The 26,324-nt window shown below is 50.7% G+C and overlaps 1 protein-coding gene across 1 annotated transcript in view; it reads right to left on the minus strand.

Annotated features, from left to right (window-relative positions):
• Nucleotides 1-8,044: 8,044 nt before the first annotated feature.
• Nucleotides 8,045-26,324, minus strand: part of PLA2G4E (phospholipase A2 group IVE) — a 37,286-nt gene continuing 19,006 nt past the window's right edge. Inside the window, exons 7-20 of the mRNA XM_034939536.3 lie at nt 25,443-25,506; nt 24,378-24,556; nt 24,191-24,274; nt 23,798-23,835; nt 21,408-21,543; nt 19,637-19,773; nt 17,027-17,249; nt 14,406-14,520; nt 13,700-13,837; nt 12,321-12,428; nt 11,485-11,688; nt 10,151-10,317; nt 8,747-8,930; nt 8,045-8,285 (exon numbers count right to left, since the gene is read on the minus strand). Of these exons, the coding sequence (XP_034795427.1) occupies nt 8,065-8,285; nt 8,747-8,930; nt 10,151-10,317; nt 11,485-11,688; nt 12,321-12,428; nt 13,700-13,837; nt 14,406-14,520; nt 17,027-17,249; nt 19,637-19,773; nt 21,408-21,543; nt 23,798-23,835; nt 24,191-24,274; nt 24,378-24,556; nt 25,443-25,506 (1,998 nt within the window). The 3' untranslated portion in view covers nt 8,045-8,064. The remainder of the gene's footprint in view (nt 8,286-8,746; nt 8,931-10,150; nt 10,318-11,484; nt 11,689-12,320; nt 12,429-13,699; nt 13,838-14,405; nt 14,521-17,026; nt 17,250-19,636; nt 19,774-21,407; nt 21,544-23,797; nt 23,836-24,190; nt 24,275-24,377; nt 24,557-25,442; nt 25,507-26,324) is intronic.

Raw genomic sequence — 26,324 nt, forward strand, 5'->3', positions numbered from 1 at the left:
GATGTGGAGCAACTGGAACTCTTACACATTGTTGGTCAGAATGTAAAATGGTACAACCACTTTGGAAAACAGTGTGGCAGTTTCTTAAAAAGTGGAACGTACACTTAACACATGACCCAGCAGGGGAGGAGCAGAGGGAAGGATTGCAAAAGGCACTGGAAAGCTTTTGGGGCTGAAGGGTTTATTCATTACCTTGATTGTGGTTATGGTTTCACCATTGTATACATATGTAAAAACTCATGAAATTATGTACGTTGGATCCTCCATATCTCTGTGTTCTGTATCCATGGATTCAATCAACCACAGATGGAAAATATTTGGGGAAAAAATGGATGGTTGCATCTGTACTGAACACATACAGACCTTTTTTCCTTTTCATTATTCCCTAAGCAATACAGTATAACAACTATTTTCATATCATCTACATTAATAATAAGTAATCTAGGTAGGATTTAAAGTATATGGGTTCCTGATGCATGGCGTTTTAAGTTTAAAAGAAAGTATGTGGAGGATGTGCTTAGGCTATATGCAAATACAATACCTTTTTTTTTTTTTTTTTTTTACAATACCATTTTATATAAGGAAGTTGAGCATCCATGGTTTTGGTATTCCCAGGGGTCCTGGACTCACGGATAAATGTACTTTAAATATGCACAGTTGATCATATGTTTATTACACCTTGATTAGTTGTTAAATATGGTCATACTTTTTGACTCAGGAATTTTTATCTTGAGGAAATTTATCCTGAGGGTAATTATACTGAGGAAATGATTAATGTAAATTTTTATCTAAGACGATGGTTGTCAGCATGGAGCTGTCTATCATCATGGAGGATTAGTTAAGCAAATTATGGGTTCCTATGTGGTTACTGAAAACTATGTCATTTGAGAAGAATATTAATGATGTGCAAAAATGCTCAGAATATATTTTTAAGTGGAAAAAGGCTAGATTACAAAAGTGAATGTACATGCAGCTGCTAGGGAAAACAATATGGAGGTTCTGCAACAATTTAAAAATAGAACTACTGGCCAGGTGCAGTGGCTCACGCCTGTAATCCCAGCACTTTGGAAGGCCAAGGCAGGCAGATCCCTTGAGGTAAGTAAGGAATTCAAGACCAGCCTGGCCAACATGGCAAAGCCCATCTCTACTAAAAACAACAAAAATTAGCCAGGCATCGTGGCGGGCACCTGTAATCCCAGCTACTCGGGAGTCTGAGGTAGGAGAATCACCTCAACCCGGGAGGTAGATAGAGGTCGCAGTAAGCTGAGATTGTGCTACTGCACTCCAGCCTGGGTGACAGAGCAAGACTGTCTCAAACAAAACAAAACAAAACAAAAACTACCATATGATTTACCAATCCCCAATTTGGGTATATATTTAAAAGAATTAAAAGCAAGCTCTCAAAGAGGTATTTGTCTACCCATGTTCACAGCAGCATCATTCCTAATAGCCAAGAGGTGGAAGCAAGCCAGTGTCCATCGATGGATGAATGGATAAACGAAATGTAACACACACACACACGCACACAGAGGAATATTATTCAGCCTTAAAATGGAAGAATATTCTGGTACATGCTACACCCTGGAACATGGATGAACCTTGAGGACATTATGCTGAGTGAAATAAGACAGTCACAAACAGCCAAATGCTGTATGATTCCACTCATATGAGGTTTCTAAAGTAGTCAAATTCACAGAAGCAGAAAGTAGAATGGTGGTTATCAGGGGCTGGAGGGAGGGGAATGGGGAGTTGTTCAATGGGTATAGAGTTTTAGTTTTGCAAAATGAAAGAGTTCTGGAGATCTGTTGCACAACAGTGTGAATATGCCTAAAACTGCTGAACTTTACACTTCAAATTATTAAAATGGTAAATGGTGTGCGTATTTTTTACCACACTTCTTTTAAAGTGGACGTACAGGATTTTTGTACTTTTGTTTTAAACAGTTTAAAGTATCTAAGAAAAAGATGGGAAGGAAAAACCCCCAAATAATAACGATGTCTGAGTTTTGGACTGGTAAATGATCTTAGTTTCCTCTTTATAAGCTGTAGCATTTTTCAAATGTTACACGGTAATCACGTTCCTGTTATAAAAGCAGAAAAAATTATCAGGAAGAAAAAAATGTACTGTCTTTAATCTTAAAAAAAAAAAGAAAAGAAGAGAAAGTCCTAAAAGCGCCTGGCCCAGAGGAGGCACTGGTCCCATCTTGCTTCGCTCCCTGCTTGCCTTCATGCAGTTGCAGCTTTCTTATTTATTATTTTTGTAGGCACATAGTAGGTGTGTATATTCATGGGGTAGCAGCAGCTTAATTTATTTTTGTGGGCACATAATAGGTGTGTATATTCATGGGGCAGTGGCAGCTTTCTTATTTATTGTTTTTGTGGGCACATAGTAGGTGTGCATATTCATGGGGCAGTGACAGCTTTTTTTCTTATTTATTTTGTTTTTGTGGGCACATAGTAGGTGTGCATATTCATGGGCAGTGGCAGCTTTATTTTATTGTTTTTGTGGGCATATAGTAGGTGTGCATATTCATGGGGCAGCGGCAGCTTTCTTATTTACTTTATTGTTTTTGTGGGCACATAGTAGGTGTGCATATTCATGGGGCAGCGGCAGCTTTCTTGTGCTTGCTCTACCCTCAATGAAGCCAGACAGTGGCAGATCCTCCCCGCCATAGTCATGTTGCATCTGTTTGCAAATCATTCTGCTCTTTGGTTTTCTTTCTTCAGACTAAACAGTCCCAATTGCAGTCACTCTTTCATCTGAATCCAGTTGTTTTTCAGGTCAAATCCTATCACAGGCAGTTCTACACGGGAATGCCATTAGTTGTTCGGAAATCTATTGTATTGAATGCATGCTTGAAATTAGGAAGCTGGTAATAATGGTCAGAAGATTTGCTCTAGACCATGTTCAGTGGTTGGCTTTAAATGGTGATCAAGTCCAGTGTTTTACCCTGAAAACTGGATTGCAGAGTGGTTAAAGGCCTGGGAGACTCGTGCTGAGACCAGAGGCAGTGCTGTGGCCTGGTGCTCTCACATGCTGATGGCCTTTCTCTGTGGCCACTCACCCAAGTCACTGCCACCACCCAGAGGAGGGGCTTATAGGACACACAGGTGGAGATGGCTAGGAGGTACTTGCAGGAAGTCTGCTAGCTGCGTATAAATTGTCCTTCTTTCGCAGCAGAACTCTGATTTTTAGGTGGGCATATTGCCACCCATGCAAAAAACCAAAACTTCCAGCCTCCCTGCAGTTAAGTGTGATGATGACACCAAGTTCTGGTTGGTGATATGTTAGCTGCAGGATGTATGGGACTTCCAGGAAGTCCCTTTAAGAAGGAGTTCAATCTTTTTTCTCCTTCCTTCTGGTGGCCTGGAATATGGGTGTGATAGCTGGAGCTCCAGGGCTTACCCTGGACCATGAAGCCAAGGACCACATAAGGGTGGATAAAGCAAAGAGCCAGAAGAAGCAGGGTCCCTGATGAATCGTAGGTGTGCCTTGAACTGCCTTCCTGTGGATGTCTTTTACATGAGTGTGTTTAAGCCACCATTTTTCAGAAATAAACATGCAATTCCTAACCAATAATCAATTTGTTACCAGAAATGGAGTCTGCCACAACGGAACCTAAAATGTGACATGTGCTCAGCAGACAAGGGGGAAGGTCAATATTAAGGATTCAAATATTGTAGCTGGAATTTAAAATATGGCTGCACAGTTCTTGACATGCCCTCCATCCAGAGATGGGTTCATTGTCCCCTCCCCTTGAATCTGGACTGGCTTGTGACTACTTCTGCCAATAGATTTCCATGGAAGTGGAGCTACGTAACTTCTGAGGCTAAGTCATAATGGGCCATGCTGCTGCCACTGTAACAGACACTCTTGGAACCCTGAGTGCCATTTAAGAAGACTGACCATCCTGAGTCCATCATGCTGGGGTCACCAAGGTGCTCTGATTGACACTCCTAGCTGGGATTGCCTTTCATCTTTCACAGACTTCCCAGCCCAGGCACCAGACACAGGAGTGAGAGTCGTTGGACGAGGGCCCTTCAGCCCAGGCTGTTCCCAGATCCCAACCATTGGAGTCCTCACCAGCAGTTCAGATCATCTGAGCTGTGGCCCCAAACATGGAGCAGTTATGCCCTTTTCAAATTCCTGACCCACAGAATCTGTGAGCATAATAAAATGGTGGTTAATTTATGCCATTATACATTGAGGGCTTTTGATGCTCAGCAGTAGATAACTGGAACAGCTGGTAATTCTTACTATGTTAAGATAAAAGTTTAGTTCTTTTTCACAGAGAAGAAGTCCAGACATAGGCAGTCCAGGACAAGTTTGGTCACTTTGTAGTCAGCAAGAACGCAGATTCCTTTATCCTCCCTGCTGCCTGGAATGTGGACATGATGGGTGGGGCTCCAGCAGCAATATTGGACCAGATGGTAATCTTGAGGATGACAGAAGAGAGCAGAAAGGAGCTTTGGTCTCTGATAATAGAGAAATAACTCTCTCTCTTGTTTAAGCCACTGTAATTTTAGATCTTCAGGTTATACGGCAAAAGCATTGCTAATAGGCACAGAATTGGAATTCATGGGTTTAGAACCAGGAGATTGGCTTGGCTAAAGCTAAAAGGTTAAGAATTTTCAAATTAGAAGCAGTAGTTGAAGTCCTGGGTATAAATGAGGTTGCTTAAGGAGAGTATAGAGTGAGAAGAGGAAAGAGCTAAGGAGCCTCGAGGAATGGCAGCAGTTAAAAGAGAGGCCAGAGGAAGGGCTCCCACCTTTCCAGGGGAAGAAACCCGAGACAGAAGGTGTTCAGTGAACACGACTTCTTCCCCTCTGTGGCTGGGTTGGGAGCCCTTCCTATGCCTCTTCTGGACACAGCTAACATGCAGCTTTCTCTTCATATCACAAGGGCTCTGTTTTACATGAGGGCCTCCCACATGGGACCAGAAGGAACCTCCTTAAAGTTTGGAATCAATTGTTAATTCTTCTTGTGGCCCCAGTGCCTACAACAGTGACTGGCATGTAATGGGCAGGCAGTAGTTATTTGCAAGCTGAACTGAATTGAACTGCTCTTGGCAAGGAAGTCCTGGGAAGGGAAGGTTTCCAGAAGGAGGGAGTGGTCTGCGGTGCAAACACTGAGAACAATCAAGTCAGATAAGGCCTTTACAAGACTGGTGGGTTTGGCTCAGTGCATCTGGCAATGAGGAGGCCATTGGTGACCTTGAGGAGAAGTGTTTTCGTGGGGAGGCAGCGGGGACAGGGTAACTGGTGTGTGGGAGCGGGTGGGGTGCTGGCTGCTCTTTTGGGAAGAAAGGGTGGAGACAAGGAGGGACGGGTTTCATTTATTTTGTCAATTTCATCATCTTCATCATAGGCAGAGAGCAGGGAACTGGGAAGGGAGCCTCCCCTGACTTCTGCAGGATACCATGTGCTTGCCCTGTCAGAGTTGATGACACTTTTGTCATTTCCTTAGCCAACTCATCATTTAACTTCTCATGTATGCATAACAATCTTTTCATGGTTTTCTCCCGAACCAAAATGTAAGTTCCTGGAAAGCAGAGACTGTTTACAGCTTGCTGTGCACAAAGTAGGTGTTTCGTTGGTGTTAACTGCCTCTGTTTCCTCTCAAGCAATGTTTCCTGAAATATACCTGAGCTTGGAACAGCATGGATCTGTACGAGCTGGTGCCCCACTAGTTGATGACGTGGCTTCATGAAAACAGAGGAGCACCTCACCACAAGAAGAGACCCTTGCAGTAGGAAACAAAGCTGCGTGAGAAGAGGTGGGATGGGATGGAAACGGCCTACTCACTCCCCCAGGAGTGGAGAGGAGGAAGCCTGGAGGGATGAGGGCAGGGTTATGCATATTTTGCAGCATCAGATAATGAAAGCAGATGAGTCAGCAGCATTCACCCACATGGCCATTTTATTCCATGCACAAATAATATGATGATTTTATAAACCTCGTTTCACAAACTTTTGATGAATCCAAGGCATGGCTGCCTTCGCCTTACGATAAACAAGTCCTGTCTGTTGCTTGGCTCACTCTTTGATACTGGAAGGAGAGTCTGTTGCAGTCAGAAAGAAAAGATGTCAAAGTGGAGGCAGCCAGTTGCTCTGGTGGAGGGGAGGGCTGGTGTCCCAGGTTAGCATTACCTGGGTGGGGACCAGTTTTGCAGGTCCAGAGCTCAGTTTATCAGTGGCTCAAGGGAGCACTGATTCATACGTTCCAAGCTCATGGGAGGGAGTGGCGTAAATCCAGGCCTCTCAAACTTTAATATGCACAGGAATCACGGGGGGCACCTGGGGATGGGAATCTCCTGAAAAATGCAGCTTCTAATTTAGTACAGCTGGGCTAAGGCCTGAGATTCCGCATTTCCAACCAGCTCCCCACTGCACTTTGAGCAGCAAGGATGTACATCGGAGGCCAATTTTTCTAAACTTTTGGTACCTGTCACCACTGGTTTCCTCACAACCCAAAGACTGCTTAGGGAGCATGGTGGCCCAGAAAGGGGACTCCGCCTTCCAGGGTTGCTGGGTTTCCTGCAGACCTCATGTCTTCCTGCCTTTCTGCTTTCACCTTCTATCAGCCTGGGCCTGTCAGTGGCTCCGGTTATGCATTTCCTTGGTTATGTTCCCAGCCTGAAGGGAGACCTGCTGACATTGGGCTTCTCTGTGTCCCAGGGTTTTCCCAGAGATTCATTAGGAAGCAATCTTAAAGGGCAGGCTTCTTCCTCTGATGGCTAACCTAGTCCTTTTTCACTAATTCTTCCCAGTTTCAGTCTCTGTGGGTGACTCTCCAAGAGTTGGAATGCACTGGTCACGGTGTTGACAACACAGATAAGAGGAATCACATTTAGAAATAAGTAATCCCATGTGGCAGCCAGAGAGATGGGCGGTAAGAGGCTGAGAGACGCTCTTGGAGCAGGGTCGTCAGTGAGCACCGACAGCTGGAGTGGGCAGCGCTGGATGCATCGCCTGCCTGGCCCCCAACCTCATTTACCCACAGCCTGCCTGACCTTGCTGAACTCCATCCCAGATCCTCATTTGGTGAACCTGGGCTATAGACTTAGGCTTTGCCTGGCATTTGTTTGGAGCTGGATGCTTGGGCATGGCTGTCTGGTCATGATGACATGGATCACCAGCCCTGGAGCTCTGGGTAGCTGGAGAGAGCCACTGAAACTGGCCACCTATTTGGCTTTGTTGTGGCAGAGACTAGCTTATTTCTAGGGCTCCATCTAGATCTTCTAGCTTCATGCTTCCTATTAATACTCCGATTCATAAAAATAAAAATCATGAAATATAATTGCCTATAAAAATAATGAGACCAGGGCCGGGTGCGTTGGCTCATGCCTGTAATCCCAGCACTTTGGGAGGCCGAGGCAGGTGGATCACCTGAGGTCAGGAGTTCGAGACCAGCCTGTACTAAAAATACAAAAAATTAGCTGGGCATGGTGGCGGGTGCCTCTAATCCCGGCCACTTGGGAGGCTGAGGCAAGAGAATTGCTTGAACCTGGGAGGCAGAGGTTGCAGTGAGCTGAGATCGCGCCATTGCACTCCAGCCTGGGCAACAGAGTGAGACTCCGTCTAAAAAAACCCAAAAATCACAAGACTAGAATTGCCTTAAATTTTGAAGTGTTTTTCCAGTGAAACGCCGAGTGCCTCTCAGGTCCTTCTGTGCATTTCCCTAGGCCCGCCACACGAGGTGGAGGACAGAGAGGGGAGGGCTGCCAGTCCTGGGCTCTGCCTCTGAGTCGAGGTTTCTGGGGGCCCAGCCTCTTCCCCAGGCTTTTCCTCTCCACAGACGTGTGGGAGCCTGTGGCTATGAGACCACCTTCTCTATAGGGAAGCACTTGAAGAAACTCTAGTGGGTATAAAACCCCAACAGGGCTCCTCTCTCTTTCTTTCTCAACTTTTTAAAATTTTTTACTTTTTGTTAGAAAGCCCAGGCCAACCTGCTCACACCCATCGCCAGAGAGCAGAGCTGGCTGCGTAGTAACCTGGTCAGCCCTGAGGGGTCCTGCACCTCTGATGGTAGAAGCTGACACAGAACAAGGGAGGCTCCCTGGGGCCTAGGAGGGACACTGGCCCTTCAGGCGCTTCTTCTTCTCCACTGCGAGCCGCAGAGCCTGGAGGAGAGTGTCCTTATTATTCAGGATGTTATACTCAGAGAGTTTCACCAGCTTGTCAAAGGTGGCCTCTGTGTATGTCAGCTCCTTGGTGGCATAGGGAGTTTTGGGACCATAAATGTCCACCTGGCCCTGCTCCAGCTCCTCAGGGCTTCGCTCTACACCTGCGGGCAGCAGGATGACTTGTTATAGACTCTGTCATGTTAGGTTGGAATGACTTGTTTCCACATCTCTCCCCAAGGCCCACCAACCTGCACTCACGGACACACACACCTGCATGAAAACCTGTACACACGCACACCCTCACACACGCACCTGCACACCTGCAAGCTCCTCAGGGCGTGGTGCAGGCTTGCCCATTGGAGGATTGCCCTAGCACCAAGCACAGTACTGGGCACATGGCTGAATGTCAGAAAATGTAGAATGACTGAAAGAATGGGGGATGACACTACCAGCCCATGGGGGTGAGGGAATGGGAGGCGCCCTTCTTTGTGGAAGCCAAGGTTGGCTCAGGCTGGAGCTGAGCCAGGCTTCCCCGTTAGTGCCCTTAGAGACTCTACAGATCTAAAGGCATTCCCAGGCCAAGGGCAGCGGGTGCTGGGAACTGAGCACAGAGGCAGCTCACCTGGTGCCTTGTATTTTCGGAAAGTGTCATTGATGAGTGGGAAGAAAGTCACGATGGGGGCATCGGGTTCCTGGGGGTTCTCCATCAGGTAGCATTCCTTGAGATTTTCATTCTCATCTGGCAGCTCGTATTTGGGGAAGGGGATGTTCTGCACAGTGCAGTACTCACAAGTTTGTTTCAGGGGCTGGAACAGCACAGAGGGCGTGTTTGAACATTAGGAGGAGTGGGAGTGGAGAAGAAGCACAGAGTTCTTAGCCCCAGCTTCCTGATTTCCCCAGCTAACAACTCAGCTCCCCAACTGCTTTGCCAGTGTATAGTATTTTGAGACTAAAGCCAGGTCAGGACAAAAGGCCCAAGGCAGTAGGTGGATGCACCTCCAGTTGCAAGCTGCTTCCCCAAGTAAAATGGACAAAAGCCCTTTCGATGGTGTTCGCATCCAAACACAGACTTGGGTGGATGTGGTGGGTAGCCTGGAAGGGCGGCTGGAACCAGGCTATACACAGCCAGAGCTGCCCAGGCCCCTGTGGGATGTGCATGGGCTTTGGAGCTGACAGTAGTACAGGGCTAGAAAAGACTCTGCAAGGGCGTCTCTAAAAGCATGATGTCGCAGGAAGAGCACTGCCTTAGAGTGGCAGAACCCCCTCAGTTCTGCCCCTCGTTCCTCCGCTCACTAGCTGTGTGATCTTAAGCAAGTCTCTCTGTGTCTTGGTTTCCTCATCCATAACACGAGAAATGATAGCAGTTGTGCCGTCTCCCTCCAAGAGCTGGTGTAAGGGCCAAACAAGATCACACGTAGGAAAGTGCATTGTTACCCATTTACAAACTTAGATTGTTTTCATTGTTGCCCTGTTGGTCTGTGTACACTTCACTTCACCTGGCTTCAGGGTAGAACTGTATACACATAGAACTTTCCAAAGTAAATTAAAAAAATAAAAACTTCTGGTTCTGACAAGTGCCCTCCTCTCCTCGCCAGGCTTCCCTCCCACCTGAGAGCACTTGAGTGTAATTCATGGAGGGTCATATACCCTGGGGGAAGGGAGAGTGTGATCATTTTGAAAATAGGATATTACAAGCTCTTGAATGGAATGGGCTCTACTAAGGTTATTTTTTAAAACTCATTTTTTGTAGCTGAAGAATTGCCAAATATGGCAAATGCTCCAAGGCAAGAGTAAAATTCGAATTTGCTAAGTCAACGTGGGCACCATGGTGTGAGAGCCAGCTGGCTGCCCGTGAGTTCTGGGCGTCTGACTTCCCATCATGACTGCTGCTTGGCTTCCTCTGATGCTCTGTGGGGGCTGTCCAGAGCATGCCTCTTCCCAGTTCACAGCGAGTGAGGCCACTGACTGCGGGGCCCATCTTAGGAGAGGCTGCAGCCCGTGCTCAGGAGGGAGGCTGCGCACTTGCCTTTGTCTGGGACCCAGCACAGTAGTTGAGGTGGATGATGAGGTCGGCTTTTCGCTCTGGCCTGAGGAGGGGCGGGTAGCTGGAGTTGACAAAGAACGCAGTGTCCAGCAGGCACAGGTGGTTCGCGGACTCAGTCAGCTGGTTTGGGAAACCATCTAGCACTGTGTCTGAAAGCCAAGCCTTCCCGTTACCAACACACCTGGTGCCCTGACAGCCAATGGACAGAGGCACCTGGGGGGACGGAGTGCCCTGTCTGGAGCATCCTTCGCCTCAGCCTGACCAGGACGCCCACTGAGTTCCAGTGCCCTCTGGGTGGCTGAGGAAGAACAGCGTTATCTTGGGCTTTTAGCTAGTCTTTTATGGGATATTGATACTTGTGGGGCATAAGGGGCTTAAGACCACCCCATAAATAGTGTAAACCCTGGGCCCTGAGTCAGCTGTCCCATTGGCCCCAGATGGTGAGGATGAGGCTTAACAGGCCAGGCTGAAGCAGCCATTTGCAGGCCATGGCCAATTAAAATATTAAGAAGGTGAAAGTCAATGCCTTAGGGCCTCAGCAGCAGAGGAGGCGGCACTGAGCTGATGCTGCAGGACCACAGTTTAAGGCCTGGCTCTGCTGCTTACCACTTGGGGGTTCCTGAGCTGGGCCATCCCTGCCCAGTTCCAAGCGGGCACCACTCACATTTTTTTTTTTTTTTTGAGACAGGGTCTTGCTCTATTGCCCAGGCTGGAGTGCAGTGGCGTGATCATGGCTCATTGCAGCCTTGACCTCCTGGGCTCAAATGATCCTTCTATCTCAGCCCCCAAGTAGCTGGGAATACAGGTGATCATCACCATGCCCAGCTAATTAAAAACAATTTTTTTTAAGAGATGGGGTCTCACCATATTGCCCAGGCTGGTCTCAAACTCCTGGACTCAAGAGATTCTCCAGCCTCGGCCTCCCAAAGTGCTGGTGTTACAGGTATGAGCCACTGTGCCTGGCACCACTCACATTAAAGGGCATCCCCAGAACACAACTGCAGAAAGTAAGACCCCCTGTTTCCCCACCTGTAACATGGGGCCAACTTCTACCTGCTAGGACTGTTGTACAGATTCTGTATAGAATTACTGTACAGATGCAGTGAGTTAAGTACCCACACCACTCCCTGCAGCCAGACCCATACAGTGTTCAAGACGACACCACCAAATGTGGAAAACACCATGGGGAGAGAGGTGCCTGGCCCAGTGAACATAGCCAGAGAAGTTTTCTTATTCTTTCTCCATGGCAGCCTTGACATCCACATCTTCCTCCTCCATATGGAGGCAGGCCTCAAGGAGTAGCCAGGTAGGGTTACCTTTCCACCTAGAGAACTGGCCATTCTGGAGGTAGTTGGTGTGCAGCTGCAGCCCAGACAGGAAGTTGTGAAACTCAGACACGAAGGACCGATGGGTAAGGATTTCTCGGAAAGAATTGGACAGCCACGACCCTGGGATCACTACCGTGGTCTCCAGGATGTTAGCATCACATTTGGGGATTTCAGGCAGGATCGGCTCATCTTCTGCAGGGGAGGGAGGGATGAAGGGCAGGTCATGAGAGGTGGAGTCTCCAGATTGCCTACGCGAAGCCCCACATGGTTGCCTGGCACCCAGGGGTGAGCACTGTAAAAGCAGCTCATACCTTCCTTGCTGGGCTCTCAAGGTCCTGGCACTGGGGTTAGGAGGATTCAGGTGAGAGACATGGAGTAAGCAGAGAGGTAGTAGAGAGGGAGGGGGAGCGAGACAGCTAAGAAGCGTCCTGGAGAGGACAGGGAGTTTCAAAGAGTGACCTGTGACTGCTATAGACCCTACTCTCCTCACTTCTCCTGGGTGCTGGGAGCCTTGCCTCCGGGCCTTGGCGCTAGTGTCACTCGCCTACAGTCACCCTCCCCTCCAGGCAGGGAAGACACTGTAGCCCCAGCTGCCCTCCCACGTCTTAGGCCATAGGTGACGATGCGGAAACATGTGGCAGGGGGCCTCATCCTCGGTTTGTGGTCCACACCCCGCCCCCCATCACCCAGCCATGAGGGAAAGCCAGGGGCCGCCCCCCATCACCCAGCCATGAGGGAAAGCCGGGGGTCACCCATCACCCAGCCATGAGGGAAAGCCGGGGTCACCCATCACCCAGCCATGAGGGAAAGCCGGGGTCACCCACCGATGTCCTGCACTTTCTCCCTTGTCCACCTGTGGAAAAACTCCTCCGAGGTGTGTGACAGGTTCCAGGCATCCAGCAGGTTCAGGGAGAAGATGCTGCTCCACAGGCCTGGGAGCCAGGGCCAGCGTGAGCAGCTCCACCCCGCAGCCCCAGGCCTCACACTGACATTTGATTCCCCACTCCCCCCACCCCCCCACCCCACGCAAGCCAGGCTGCTCCACAGGCGGGACAGACTTCAGACTTCCATGTCCTTCTCCCCTTCCCAGTGCAGCTCAACACAGTGACTGAGGGGCTCAGCTCTCAGCTCTTCTCTTCCCTCCCCTCAGTGCTGGGAGACGTAAAGGTGTATAAGGCACAGCCCCAGCAGGGATTTAATGCTGGCAAGTGCAGGCTTTGAGTTTAAGTCCAGCTGCTGTCAGTGAATACATCTAAAGCATTTAGGGCAGCACCTGGCACATGGCGAGCACTCAATAAATGCAAATGCTATTTGTTATTATGATTTTTAAATGTAGGCGTTAGACATTGACCCATTTGGAATCTCTATAAGGTGGGTTTTACTCTTAAGCCTAATTAACTAAGGAGAAGATGGAGGCTTCGACAGGTGAGGCAATTTGGCCAACTTTACACAGCTAGTGAGTGAGAAGCCAGAGTTCAGAGTTCAAGCCCACGTGTTTTGCCCACAGTTTTCTAAACCATATGCTCATCAGCATAGGTGTTCAGGGGAAGGAGAGGCCACCGTGGGCTGGGGGCTTCTGGGGGAAGAAGTGATGGGACTGAGTTGGATCTTGCAGGATGGGTTGGTTTGGGATAGACAGAAGGGGAAGGCACAGACAACTAATTTAAATAAGGGCGTGTTGGGGCTGTGAATGTGGGTCTGTTTCTGAAGAAGCCCTTTGACGGGCGCAGCTAAGACTCTGAAGGGAAGAACTCGAGTGGGTCCTGCATTTGGTGGGCCCAGCTCATGAAGAACCGAGGCGCTTAGGGTGGGAGGCTGGGCTAGGCTTCCCTGGTGACCCTGCCCCTTACCCTGCGGTCTCCCTGGACCCTCGGGTCCCAGGTCTGGGTTGGCCCCTGGAAGCAGGCACACTGCTGGCTGAAGCTAGATGGGAGTGGGTGGGAGTTACAGAAGCTTCCGTCTGAGTCTGCTGTTCCCAGTGTGGTGCTGAGCAGGCTGCAGGGAGACTGCTGGAGACCAGGAAATTGGGAGAGCCCCCAGACCAACTCTGGTCCCCAGTGACTTGGGACCTCTCCTAGGATGAGGCAATGCTGGCAAGTGCCCCGAGTGTCACATAATCAGGGGCCAACCCAGGGTGGCCCAGCAGGATGGCCCAGCACTGGGCAGCAGCCCCCTGTCATTCCGCCAGTTGCAAGGCAGTCACCTAGCATGTAGCAGATTCGAGACTCCGGGATCCTCTTCACCAGCCGCCCCATGAAGAACTCGGAGCCGAAGAGCTCGGAGGGGATGAAGGCCCCATACTTCTGGAGGCCCACCTCGTAGGGGGAGAACTCGAACCACTCTGCACATGAAGCAGCAGGACGGGGGTCAGTCTCAGGCCCGGGAGCCGTCCACACAGCCGGGCCCCCCTCCTGCCTGCAGCCACTGGCTCAGGCCTTGGAAAGCCTGGGACAGGGAGGCCGCAGTTCCCCCAAAGGACACATGGGGGCACCCTTGGCCAGCTTCTGCTGGTGTAGCAAGGGTCAGCTTTGCCATGCTTTGCAAGGAGGATGGCTCATTTGCACCTCAGAGCCTGTTGAATGGGACAAAAACTGACCCTGAAGCAGGGCAGCTCTCTCGAGTCTCTCTCTCTCTGGGCAGCGTAGAAATATCTTCCTTTCACAACCTTTGTCTTCCCCAGTGTCATTAAACACATGCCCAGGGAAGCTGCAGACAGTGCCTGCCGGCCTCACCCATGCAGCAGGGCAGATTGGGGTAGCAAAGGTGATTTCTCCAGCTGTGTGCACAGTCTGGATGTAGAGGTTGACAAAGATGAGTGGGATTGGGGGACCTGGAGGTGCTGGGTGCTTTTGCCCACCGAGAAGTCCCCCCCTCCACCCCACTTGTAAATCACCAGCCACTGGTGTTACCTCTGAAGTCCTGGTTGCTTACATCATCCTTGACATTGATGGTGAGGTAGATGGGCAGGGGGTTCTGGCCGCAGCTCAAAGCAGCACGCTGATCTGACAGTTTGCATTCATTTCTCTGTGGGGAAACAAAATGGTTAAAGAGAAGCAGCAGCCCAGAGGGTGAGGGAGGCAGTGCAGAATGAGAAGACAATCTGGACCCCCGCAGCCACTTCCTGGCTCCTGAGCTCACCGGGCTGCTGTATCGGCCCCAGCTGACACCAGTCAAATCACTCTGAAAGGGCACCAATGGCATAGGCACCACCCCCTCGGGCTGCCCACCACCAGACAGGGGCCGGGACTGGATCCGCAGTTTAGGAGTCTCTCAGAGTCCCAGGGTCTTGGTCTTAGGGGTCAGCAGATAAAGAGGAAGGGGTGGGAGAGGTTAGCACTGCCCCTCTTCTGCCCCATCGTCTTCCCTCTGCTAGAACTGGAGCAGCTCCATGTTTAGCATCTCCATTTTTAAAAAAAATCAGCTTGGCATGTTGAGCTCCCTCAATTGAGGGGTAAAAAGTTGGGGGAAAAGAAGTTTCCCTTCCTCCACTCCCCTGCCCTCCCCTCCCTCCCTCCCCTCCTCTTCCCTTCTTTTTTTTTTTTTTTTTTTTTTTTTTTAACAAAAGACTTAGGACTTGAACACTAGATGGTGGCTGAGGTCACTCTAATCCCCAGAGTGGGGAGCCTTTCAGATCAGCCCGGGCCACAGTCCACCTCCCAAAGTGAATCAGCCACTGCAAACGAGGCAGAATCAAGGTCTTAGAGGCCCAGGCTCTGACCCCAGGCCAAGCAGCTGACTCCTGGGTGATCAACCCTGGTCACCCAAGTGTGCAAAGGCTACAGAACCCGTGTGGAATGGCAAACACATGTATATGCCCAATGACATGTGGGTCTCCTTTGAAAGAAAACAGGGTCATAACTGGGCCCAGAGATCTGGGCATCACAGAGCCCACTGTCCTGGAAGTAAAGCTGCAGGCTCAGGGAAGAGCCAGTCCACATTCATTGTCAAGGTGGCCCAAGGGAAAGGGGCTCCTGTCCTGGCCAGAGCGCAAGAGCAGAGGCCTCTCAACAACAACCCTGCCCTTGCTTTCCTGGGAACCCAGCTCCTTCCCACCAAACCCCCCAGAATGCTGAGACTCCTGATGTCGGAAGACTCGGTGCTTCCTCCTCATCATATGCGGCACTCATGATTGTTACAATATTGTTGAAAATGTTAACTAGCACTTATTGATGTAATTCCCACTTAAGGAATAGTAAAGAGCAGGGCCTGAATTTCAAACCCATCCTGACTGAATCCCAAGGCCGATGCCCTTGGCCTCTGCCTGCTCTGCTTCATAGGGAGGACAGGTTAAGTGGGGGGTTATCACAGGGGCAGGGTGGGTGGGATCCATCAGAAGTGGCGAGGACCTGGGGTTGGAAGCCATGTCCGATTCCTTTCTGAATCCCCATTTGCCAGCACAGTTCCTGGCATGCAGGAGGTACTCAAGTAATTTAATTGGAGGAATGAGGGAAGATTGAAGATGAGGGTCCGGTCATTCTCAGGTGCTCAAACTGTCTGGCTTTCTGGAAGATGGAACCTACTATTATAAAAAATAATTGCTGCAATGACTTTCTGGCAAGTTCTGATTTGAATTCAGAACTCCCCGGACACCTTTGGAGTGGAGCAGGGAACCGTGGGCCTGGACAGAGGTGGGAAGCTCTCCTTTGGAGCCAGGCAACAACAAAAGTTGTTCATCTCGGCTTGTGCAACCTAAAGGGCACAGATGTCAGCTGAGCCCACCCTGATGTCCAGGATCGCAACACCCCTTGGAGATCCCTGTGCTGTGCCATGTGTCCAGGAAAAGGACCACCCTGTGCTGGGTCGCAGCTCTCACAGCAGCAGCCACCCAACACAGGCTGGTCCTCTTCTTGGGCACGTATTAGTCAGATCACTGGATCTCAGAATAGGAAGGAACCTCATTGGGCCCACTGGTGGCCATGAGAACGGGCCCTGCAGACCTCCAACTGTAGAGAGTGTTATTGACTGAGGACCCCAGCTGCTGTGCTCTGAAATCCACAGCTGAGTCTGTGCTGAGGCTACACTTCCTGTGACTGAGTGGGGCAGGGATACTGAGGCTGGCCCGTTCTGGGAGACGCGGGACTCCTGTGACAGCCAGCTTTGGCTGGAGGACCCTCCAAGGGCCTTGCAGACCACACGGTGGTCTGGGATGCTGCCGCCTGACCTTTCTTCCTCTCCCCACCCCTAGGGTCAGACTCGCTTCACGGCGTCACTGCTCTCCAGTCTTCCCCGGCTTCCTCCCCGTTTTTCCCTCACAGGTGTCTTGGCGTGGCTCTCAGAGGACGTGCTGCCCTAGGCAGGTTTGCCTCCAACACGAGGGTCTCAGTCATCCTCTAAAGGGTACACGGGAGACAATCCCACCACCTTCCTCCGTCATAGAGTCCGACACCTTATCGGTCTTCCAGCCCAAGGATACTCCCGCAGGTCTAACCTAATCCCCTGTGTGCAATGGAAGTCCTGACTCCCCTGAGGAAGAAAGAGAGCCAGGCATCAGCCAGGGCAGGGTGGGGCCCAGGAGAAGCCGAGCACCTACCTCGTCCCCCAGGCAGGTCTCTATCAGCAGGCCCCAGAAGTCTGTAAAGGTGACCCTGTAGCCTTCCTGGCTGCGCTGCCGGAGCTCCTCCTGGAATTTGCGGAGCTGGTCTGGGAACAGGGAGGGTAGCTTGTCCTTTACCACATGTCTCCGAGCCTCAAAGATAGCAGGCTCCAAGTTTTTGGAGGACCAGTCAGGGTCACGGTACAAGGTAGCCATGGTCCTGGAGAGAGACAGGTACAGCTGATAGGGCTGACCCGGCCCCTGTCTGATGAGTCCTGGACCCGGGCAGGAGGGAAGGTGGGCAGGCCATTGAGAACCCTAACCTGCCAGGAGGGGAACCTGGAGAGTAGGGGTGAGGCAGAGGCCTGGCAGACAGTGAGGAGCAGGGGAGGTGAACATTATTACTCATAATCACAAGTGCTACCAGTTCTCAAATGCCCACTGTGTGCCAGGCATAACAGTGGTTAAGATGAAGATTCTGGATCCAGATCTTTCTGGATCAAGCCAGGCTCTGTCGCTCACTAGCTGTGTGATCTTGGGCAAGCTACTTAATCACCGTTCCCTTCAGTTTTCCTGTCTGTGGAATGGGGAGAATTACAATAATTGTACCTGCTTCACAGAGTTCTGGTGAAGATTACATGAGTTAAGGTGATGTGGGGTAGCTAGAACAGTGCATGGCACAGAACAAATGCTGAGGCCCACATTTAAACCCAGGCTTGACTGATTACAGGTCCTGGCTGTTTCTACTCTGCCATGTTAATTCCTATAATTCTGATGTTGACTGAGGATTTATTTCCCTTTCTCTTCTTAACTTACATGTTGGTTGTCGGGGGGAGCAAAACAAAGAGGTGATCCCACTAGCTCAGTCTGCCTCTTCTTGGCCTGGATCCAGCTTTTCTGTGTCAGGACAGGAAAGGGCCCTTTTCATTCTGCGCCTGAGAATGACCTCCCTGGCAGTGCAGCTAGTCTGCGGCTGCACATTTAAGGAAACAGGGGCCTCCTCCCTCACAGGACTTGTTTTTGGGAAGGTGGGAGGTGGTCAGGAGACTTTTCAACAAAAAGCACCCTGCTCTCCATAAGCTTCACCCATTCATTTTATACTTTAAAAAAGCTTCCAGAAGCCATTGCAAATGAGTTTTTAAAAGAATACGACTTGTGCTTTCCCCAGGCCAGGGGACCCCACCCATCCCACGCCGGCTGGGCCTGAGTTCCTCCTGCTATCTGTCTATCGCATAGTAGTCCGGGAGGACGCAGGTGCCCCTCAACCTGCTGGAAGCAAGTTACCTTCTTAACCTACTACCGGGGGCAGCCATTTAGCATGGAGGTTAAGGATGTGGGCCCGGGACTAGGTTCAAATTCTACTCCACTGCTCATTAACTGAGTGTCCCTGGCAAATTACTCTGTTTCTCCAGCTGAAAAATAATGACAATGCCTCCCTCATAGTTTTTTGTGAGGAAGAAACAAGATGAGCCATAGGAAGCAGTGACTCTAGTGCTTAGCAAGAGGCAAACGTCTCCTTCTGTCTCACCTGGGCTGGCGCCTCTGCCCCCCGGGGGGTGTGTGGCACAGGAGCCCTTGGCTTTCCAAGGCCCATTCACATCCATTTGCTCACATGGGGGCTACCCAGAGCTCCTCCAGTATACAAGGCACAGCAAGGGACCTCAGGGCTCACAGGCCCACCAGTCACAGACAGGACACGGCCCTGCTTGATAGGCCACCCTGAACCAGGGCCACAGCAGGATTTTGATGGGCCCCACAAAAAATGTTTATATGTTTTTTATTTTTGTTTTTTTTAAAGACAAGTCCTCCCTATGTGGCCCAGCCTGGTCTTGAGCTCCTGGCCTCAAGCAAGCCTTCTGCCTCTGCCTCCCAAAGTGCTGGGATTACAGATGTGAGCCACCATACCTGGCCACATAAAAAATATTAAAATTTATATTTCATGCTGGCCACATAAAAAATATTAAAATTTATATTTCATGACTGTTGTATAAAGACAAATGTATTCATATTATTTATTAAAACATTTTCTTCAACCTATAAGTTTGTTAATGAAATGATCCTGATTTTAAAAGAAATTAACCTATTTTTGTGGGCCCCTAAAAGTACAGTGGGCCGCAGGCACTGTGCCTTCTGTGGGTAAGCTGACCTCACCCTGGCCTCCCTGTGGGGGAACCCAGTGCTCAGCCCCTGGACCTGCTCACCAGCAGAGGGTGAGAAGGAGGGAGCTCAGCTGCAGGGCCCTGCCCGTTGCATGTCCCCAGCAGTATGGGGTCATGTTCCTGGGTCCATACCACAGCCCCAGGGAAACAGTAACACCAGGAAAGGCCAGGGCATACAGTGTCTCTGGCATACTTAGTAGCGGGAGAGCATCTTACACCCACCGCATGAGGTCAGAGCTACTGTTATCCGCACTGTGCAGATACACAAGCCGAGCCTCCAAGGAGTCAAGCTGCGTGCCCAAGGCCACACCACTGCATGTGGGGCACTTCCCAGGCTTCAGGAGTCACTTTGTCTTTGGGTGGCGGGGAGGAGCTTCACCTGAGACCCCAGGCCAGCCTGTTCGTGGCTTGCCCTGGGCTCCACAGACAGTGGCTCATGTCTCCTTACCAGGTGGCCCCTGATAGACCAGTGATGTAGCTGGCACAGTCCAGGAGGTTCAGCTTCTGCAGCCCCAGCAGGTGGCCATACATGGAGGTCATGGATCTTGTTCCACCCCCAGTGGCCATGATGGCTATCAGCGGCACCTGGGGTTACACAGAGGCAGGCGGTTGGGGAAGGCTCCAGAAGCAAAGCTTGGGAGAAGACTTAGAATGATGGCAACTTTGAAAGAACAATGGAGGAGGCAGAGCTGGCTACAGAGGGCAGGGAGTGCGGCATTGAGCCACCTGACACCTGCCTTTCCACAGAGCAGTGGGTCTAGAGATAGACCTCAGCTCTACACCCAGAAGTTGGTGTCAGTGAAGGACTCTGAAGCCTAACACAGGCTTGGTAAATCACAGAAAGCTGTGGCTAGCAGAGTTCTTAGCACTGTTAGTCCAGCCCTCAGTTAACAGGTGATAAAACTGGGGTCCGAGGGTGGTGGGCAGCTTGTTCAAGAACCCTACTAATGTGCGATCCCTCAATGGGACAAACCAACATCTTCTGTAGCTGGATCTGAGGGAAGGCACCAGGCCTGGCACATGGTGCCTGCTCAGCAGGTACTGTACTGGCAAGGCCAAGAGTCAATGGACTGGCGATGTGGGAAGGAGCAGGGTTGCCAGCTCTGGGTCAACAGAGGTTTAAGAGGCCCCTGGAATGTTTCCCTAAAGATAGGGCCAGGTACAATGGCTCACACTTGTAATCCCAGCACTTTGGCGGGCCGAGGTGGGCAGATTGCTTAAGCCCAGGAGTTCAAGACCAGCCTGGGCAACATGTAGAAACCCCATCTCTACAAAAAAATGCAAAAATTAGCCAGGCATTGTGGCTCGTTCCTGGAGTCCCAGCTACTTGGGAGGCCGAAGTAAGAGGATTGCTTGAGCCTGGGAGGTGGAGGCTGCAGTGAGCTGTGATGGTGCCACTGCACTCCAGCCTGGGTGACAGAGCAAGACCCTGTCTCAAGAAAAAAAAAAAAAAAAAAAAAAAAAAAAAAGGAGGGAGGAAGGGGCTCTTTGTCAAGACTCACTCTGTCTGTTTTCCTTTGAATGGGGGCTGTAAGAACCTTCCATTGGCTAAAGTGCTATTACTATTACAAGTCCTCCTCAGGCACCCGCCAGGTCTCTGTCCTCACCTAGGGTCAGCCTCAGAAAGCAGGCGCTTGGAGGGCTTGCCTGCTGCCCAGGCGAGTGTGGGCCTTGGTCCACACAAGGGAGGCAACAGAGGGCTGTGACAGAGGCCCACCGTCTGCTCCCGTGGGAAGAAGGGGCGGCCTGGCCCTAGGAGTGCAAGTTGCTTCTCTCCAGCTCCCTAGCGCTGTTATTTCTGGGAGTGTGTTTACCTGTGCGGATTTGAGAGGAGAGACAATTGAGGAAAGAAGGACCTAAGGCCTTTTGGGTGGAGGTGTGGGGTGCAGGAGGTGGTACAGCTTAAAATGTTTTCCTGGCTGGGGTGAGGAGGGCATTTTATCCCTGAGTAAGGCTCCTTTAGCCACAGCAGGAATTCTTAGTGCTTGGGAGGAGGCGCTGGGGCTCTGTCCTTTCTCTCTCCATTTTGCTCTCCCCTTCGCTTGTGAATATAAAACAGAATCACTTCCAGCACAGCTCTCACCAGGGCGCCTGTACCTCAGCAGTAAAAGCATCCATGGAGGTGGCGCCTGGGGTAGGGCAGGGCCTGGGTTGGCTGGGAGGGCATGGTGCTGGAAGGACCAGCTGGGCCCAGGCTGGCCACATCCCTGATTACCCACCTCATCCTCCTGCAGGTCTTCCTCCAGCTGCAGCACCTGCTTCAGGGCCTTGGCCACCACAACCTTCCGCTTCTGCAGAAACTCCAGCTCTGCTGGGCACAGGCTGAAGCCCAGCCGCACGTCCAGTGTCTCAGGGCTGGAGGGAGAGAGGACCCTGTATTGGGCCTGCAGCCTCTACCTCCCTGGAGTAGACACAGCTTTAGGGTCCATTGGACCTAGGCTCAAAGCCTACTTCTGCCAGCGACCACTTCTGTGACCTTGGGTCTCCACTTTCCCATCTGTAAAGTGGGGCGAATCGTGCTGAACTCTCAGCACTGTCTTCAGCACTTAAAGAGATAACAAATGCAAAGCCCCCAAAGCCTTAGCTGGCACAATGCGAGCTGGTACTCAACAAAAGATAACTGTTGGCACTGTGTTAGGGACGCTTTGAGTCCTCTGTCTCCTCGGCCAGATCTGGAAAGTCCAGAAAATCTTCCCCCAGGTGGCTTCTCTAGCCCAGGGCCAGGCATGGGTGACAAAAGGCGCTGAGATCATTTTGCCAAATCCCTCTGAACAAGGCCCCACGGTATGGACTCTTCTGTGCTAGGTAAACAAACTCCCTGTTCCTATGGAGCTCACGTTATTCAATGAGCTCTTCCTGCTCCTAGAATAACAATTATCCTGTGTGTGTGTGCAATTGACAAAAACCATCCCATTCCTGATCTCATTGTGTCACCTCATAGTCTGCAGGCAGGTGGGGCAGGCACCTCTGTGACATGCCCAATGCTTGTCCTCTTTTTTTTTTTTTAATCACATCCCTGCCCCAAACAAGTCCAGGCTCCTGGCCTGGCATCCAAGACCCTGCCTGATCTTTCCAAGCTCACCTCAAACTACCCTCGAAACTTCTGGGTCAGGTCCCAGAGCTCCCAGAAGCAGTCCTGTTTCCGGGTCTTGGCACAGGCCCCTGCCTTCACCAGAAGTGTCTTCCTTTGCCCACCTCCAGCCTGTGCATCCTCTGAGGCCCAGCTCCCCAGTGACTCCAGATGAATGTACCTTGACCATTTCCAACTGAGCCTTGGCTCACTAACAAAGCCACATCTCCTTGAAGCCTGGGCCTAGGAGATTTCCATCATGTCTCCTCTTTGTCCAGCACAGGGCTGCAGACATGGCTGTTAGAAAATAATTCTTTCTTTGGCCTCAACAGGGAATGAATAATAATAATACAACAACAATAATAACAATAACATTAGCTGACGTTTGCTGAGCATCCCACTTGCCAGATGGATTACTGAGTACTTCACACGTGCTGTCTAGCTGGATCCTCAGAGCAACCCAGTGATGCACAGGATCCTTGTTATTCTCCCAATGTACAGATGAGGAAAACAGAGACTCAGTAAGGGCAAAGAGCTTTTCCAAGGGCAAATAGCTAATCAAACTGTCAATAGAAATCATGGCCACTTGATTTCTGACAATCAAGATTTCTGAAAATGATGTTGTTTTCAGCAGATGGTGCTGAGACATCTGGATATCCACATGCCAAAGAACGAGGTTGAGCCCCTCTTTTACACCATGTAGATTGATTACCTAAAAATTGATCATAGACCTAAATGTGAGAGCTAAAACTAAACAAGTCTTAGAAAAAAACATGGGAATATATTTTCAGGACTTTGGTCGGGCGCGGTGGCGCACGCTTGTAATCCCAGCACTTTGGGAAGCCGAGGAGGGTGGATCACTTGAGGTCAGGAGTTCGAGACCAGCTGGCCAATACGGTGAAACCCCGTCTCTACTGAAAATACAAAAATTAGCCAGGTGTAGAGGTGTGCATCTGTAATCCCAGCTACTGGGGAGGCTGAGGCAGGAGAATCGCTTAACCCAGGAGGCAGAGGTTGCAGTGAGCTGAGATCACACCACTGCACTCCAGCCTGGGCGACAGTGAGACTCCATTTCAAAATAAAATAAAATAAAATAAAAATTTCAGGACATTGGATTAGGCAATGATTTCTGGTTTCTTAGATATGACACCAAAAGCACAAGTGACAAGATAAAAAAACAAATTTCATCAAAAGTAAAGTCCTTTGTGCTTCAAAGGACACCAACAAGAATGTGAAAAGATAAGCCATAGAATAAGAGGAAATATTTGCAAATCATATATCTGACAAGGGATTTGTATCTGGCATATGTAAAGCACTCTTACAACTTAACAATAAAAAAACACAAATAACCCACATAAAAAGTGGGCAAAGGATCTAATAGAAATGTCTCCAAAGAAGATGATATGCCAGCCAGCCCATGGAAAGATGTTCAACATCATTAGCCATAGGGGAAATGCAAATCAAAACCACAGTGAGATACCACTGCACACCCACTGCTATGAATAAGTGAGAGGCACGGACAGAATGTGGGTACTATACCAGGGTGTAGACTTCATGTGTAATTCATAACTCTCACCCTGGGGAGGGAAAGATGAAAAGCTTGTCAGAGGTGACAATTCAGAGCCAAGTGATCCCAGATCCACACTGTCCACCCAGACCCCACTCAGCACACACGTGCACACACAGGCGCTCCATCCCTGCCTCTCTCTTCTGGACACAATCTCCCCACCATCTTCAACTCAGCCTCCATACACTCTTTGGACCACACTGTAGCTCATCAGTCTCCTGCCCCACAAGACTCCTCCATCCTGCCTGAGAGAGACCCTCACGAGTCACATTCTCTCTTGTACCTCCCCAGGCTCTCCCCACCTCCCTACCACAGGAGCTCCAGGGGAAGTAAGTCAGGGGCCCTTCCCAGACTCAGGCACTCACCACAGGCAGGGTCATCACCTGACCATCGGAAAGGCAGTCGAGGGGCTGGCTGATGGGGCCATTCTTGCGAGAGCAGCAGCAAAGCTGGAGGGATGGGTGGGTTCTGTGAGAGGGGCTGGGGAGCTCCTCTGGCACCCCCCACCTGCCCCAGTCCCCCACACCTCCCCCAGTGTCAGCCGCCTTGTACCCCACAGCTCCAATGACTCTTGGGCACTTCCACGTGCACCTGGGACTGGAAGTACTTGGGGTAGTGGAAGCAGGCAGCAGTTTGGAAGCAGGCAGAAGTTGGGCAGCAGGGTTCCAAGCAGGGCCGGACACGCTGGGTGTTCTCAAAGGATTCGTTCACCATCACCAGGAGGTCCTTCACTGGGAGAGAGGACAAGAGGGTGAGACCCCGGGAGCCTCTCACTACCCACCCGCAACTTGGTCCAGCAAAAAACCTATTTGGAGGTATCCAGGAGGAGTTTAGAATCACCTGGGGCACCAGTTCAAATTCCTCAGAGATTCTCAATCTATAGGGTAGGGCAGGGCCCAGGAACCTGCATTTTAATGAGGTTTATGAGGATGCAGACAAACATAGTCCCCAGAAAACCCTTTGAGATGCTGAGAAGGTCCTCAGGACCAGTCCTTGGCTCAGCTTTGCCAGAAGATGCCCCAAAGTAACCTGCCCACTGTAGAGGAGGCAGACCCTCAGCACACTGTCGCTTTTGATGTAGACGCCTCTTCGGTCTTCCCTCCCTCCCTCATGTCTGGTAGCCTTGCATGGGCAACATGGGGTGGGGTGGGGAGTAGGGTGGGGAGTAGGGTAGGGGTATGGTATTCATGGATCTCTTAGGTCTCTGCCAGCTATAAAGTGCTAGGACCCTCTGTGAGCTGTGGTCTGCCTAGAGGAAGGGGCATAGTTAGAGGGGCCCTGGGCTTCGGGTGCTGACCACCTCACTGACCCAGGCAATCTGAGGTCCTGGCATGGCACAGCACAGACAAGCATGGATAGAGGGGGCAGCACTGGGACCCCAGACCTGAGATACTCCAAGGTTATGTGGGTGCTTGGGCGAACACGCCCTTTACAGAGCAGGATGGGAGGCCAGGGGCTCATGACCCCTGGGGGTGAGATGATTCTGAGGGGTTTCAGCCGAGCTTTTGGTCCCCCTGAGCCCAGGGAAGCCCTGGACTAGGTGGCGTCTGATGCTGATGGGATTTGGAAGCAGCTCCCCCTTGTCCCTCAGTAGGCAGAAAAGGCAAAACAGCTCACTTTTCTCCCTCTTCCTCCGCCTCCTGGATTGTGCATGAACCTCCATGCAGGAGACTTGTCGAGACTGTAAAAAACAAAGGAGGGTCACAGAGTGTCTGAGCACCAGCCACCTCCTTGCTCTTCCAGGCTGAAGGGAGACGAGGGACCAGAGGATACATTCAGCATTGGTCTGACTGGGCTGATGCTGGGGAATGCAGAGTGTGTTGACCACATTTTCTGAACCCAATCAAGGCATGCCATCTCACTCAGAGATAGGATACTTGACCATGAAGCTGTCCCAGGATGTCTAGGACCCACGGTCACAGTTTACTGGGGGTCAGGTCCTCAGCTGCAGGTCGGGAATCTGACCTGAGGGAATGTTCAGCTCTGGGCTTTCAAAGTGAGGGCTTCCGACAAAATAGCCTTGTCAAGATGCTGAAGCAGATCATACTCCTTTGCCACACATTCCCAAAGACTCTTCTTTTTGAGGGAGAGGTCTCCTTGAACCCTGAGGCACTGGATGCATTTAATTAAAATAGCTGTACCAACAGCTGAAATATGAATTTTTGTTTTTGGCACAGGGTCTCACTCTGTCACCCAGGCTGGAGTGCAGTGTCATAATCACAGCTCACTGCAGCCTTGACCTCCTGGGCTCAAGCGATCCTCCCACCTCAGCCTCCTGAGTAGCTGGGACTACAGACACATGCTACCATGCCTGGCTAATTTTTGTATTTTTTTGTAGGGATGGAGTTTCACTATGTTGCCCAGACTTGTTTTGAACTCCCGGGCTCAAGTGATCCCCCGACCTCGGCCTCCCAAAGTGCTGGGATTATAGGCATGAGCCACCATGACTGGCTATGAAACAATTTTTAATACAGAAATTGTGCTTGTAGGCCAGGCACG

This window comes from Pan paniscus, chromosome 16, assembly GCF_029289425.2.
Source record: "Pan paniscus chromosome 16, NHGRI_mPanPan1-v2.0_pri, whole genome shotgun sequence".
In the NCBI taxonomy this organism is placed as follows: Eukaryota; Metazoa; Chordata; class Mammalia; order Primates; family Hominidae; genus Pan; species Pan paniscus.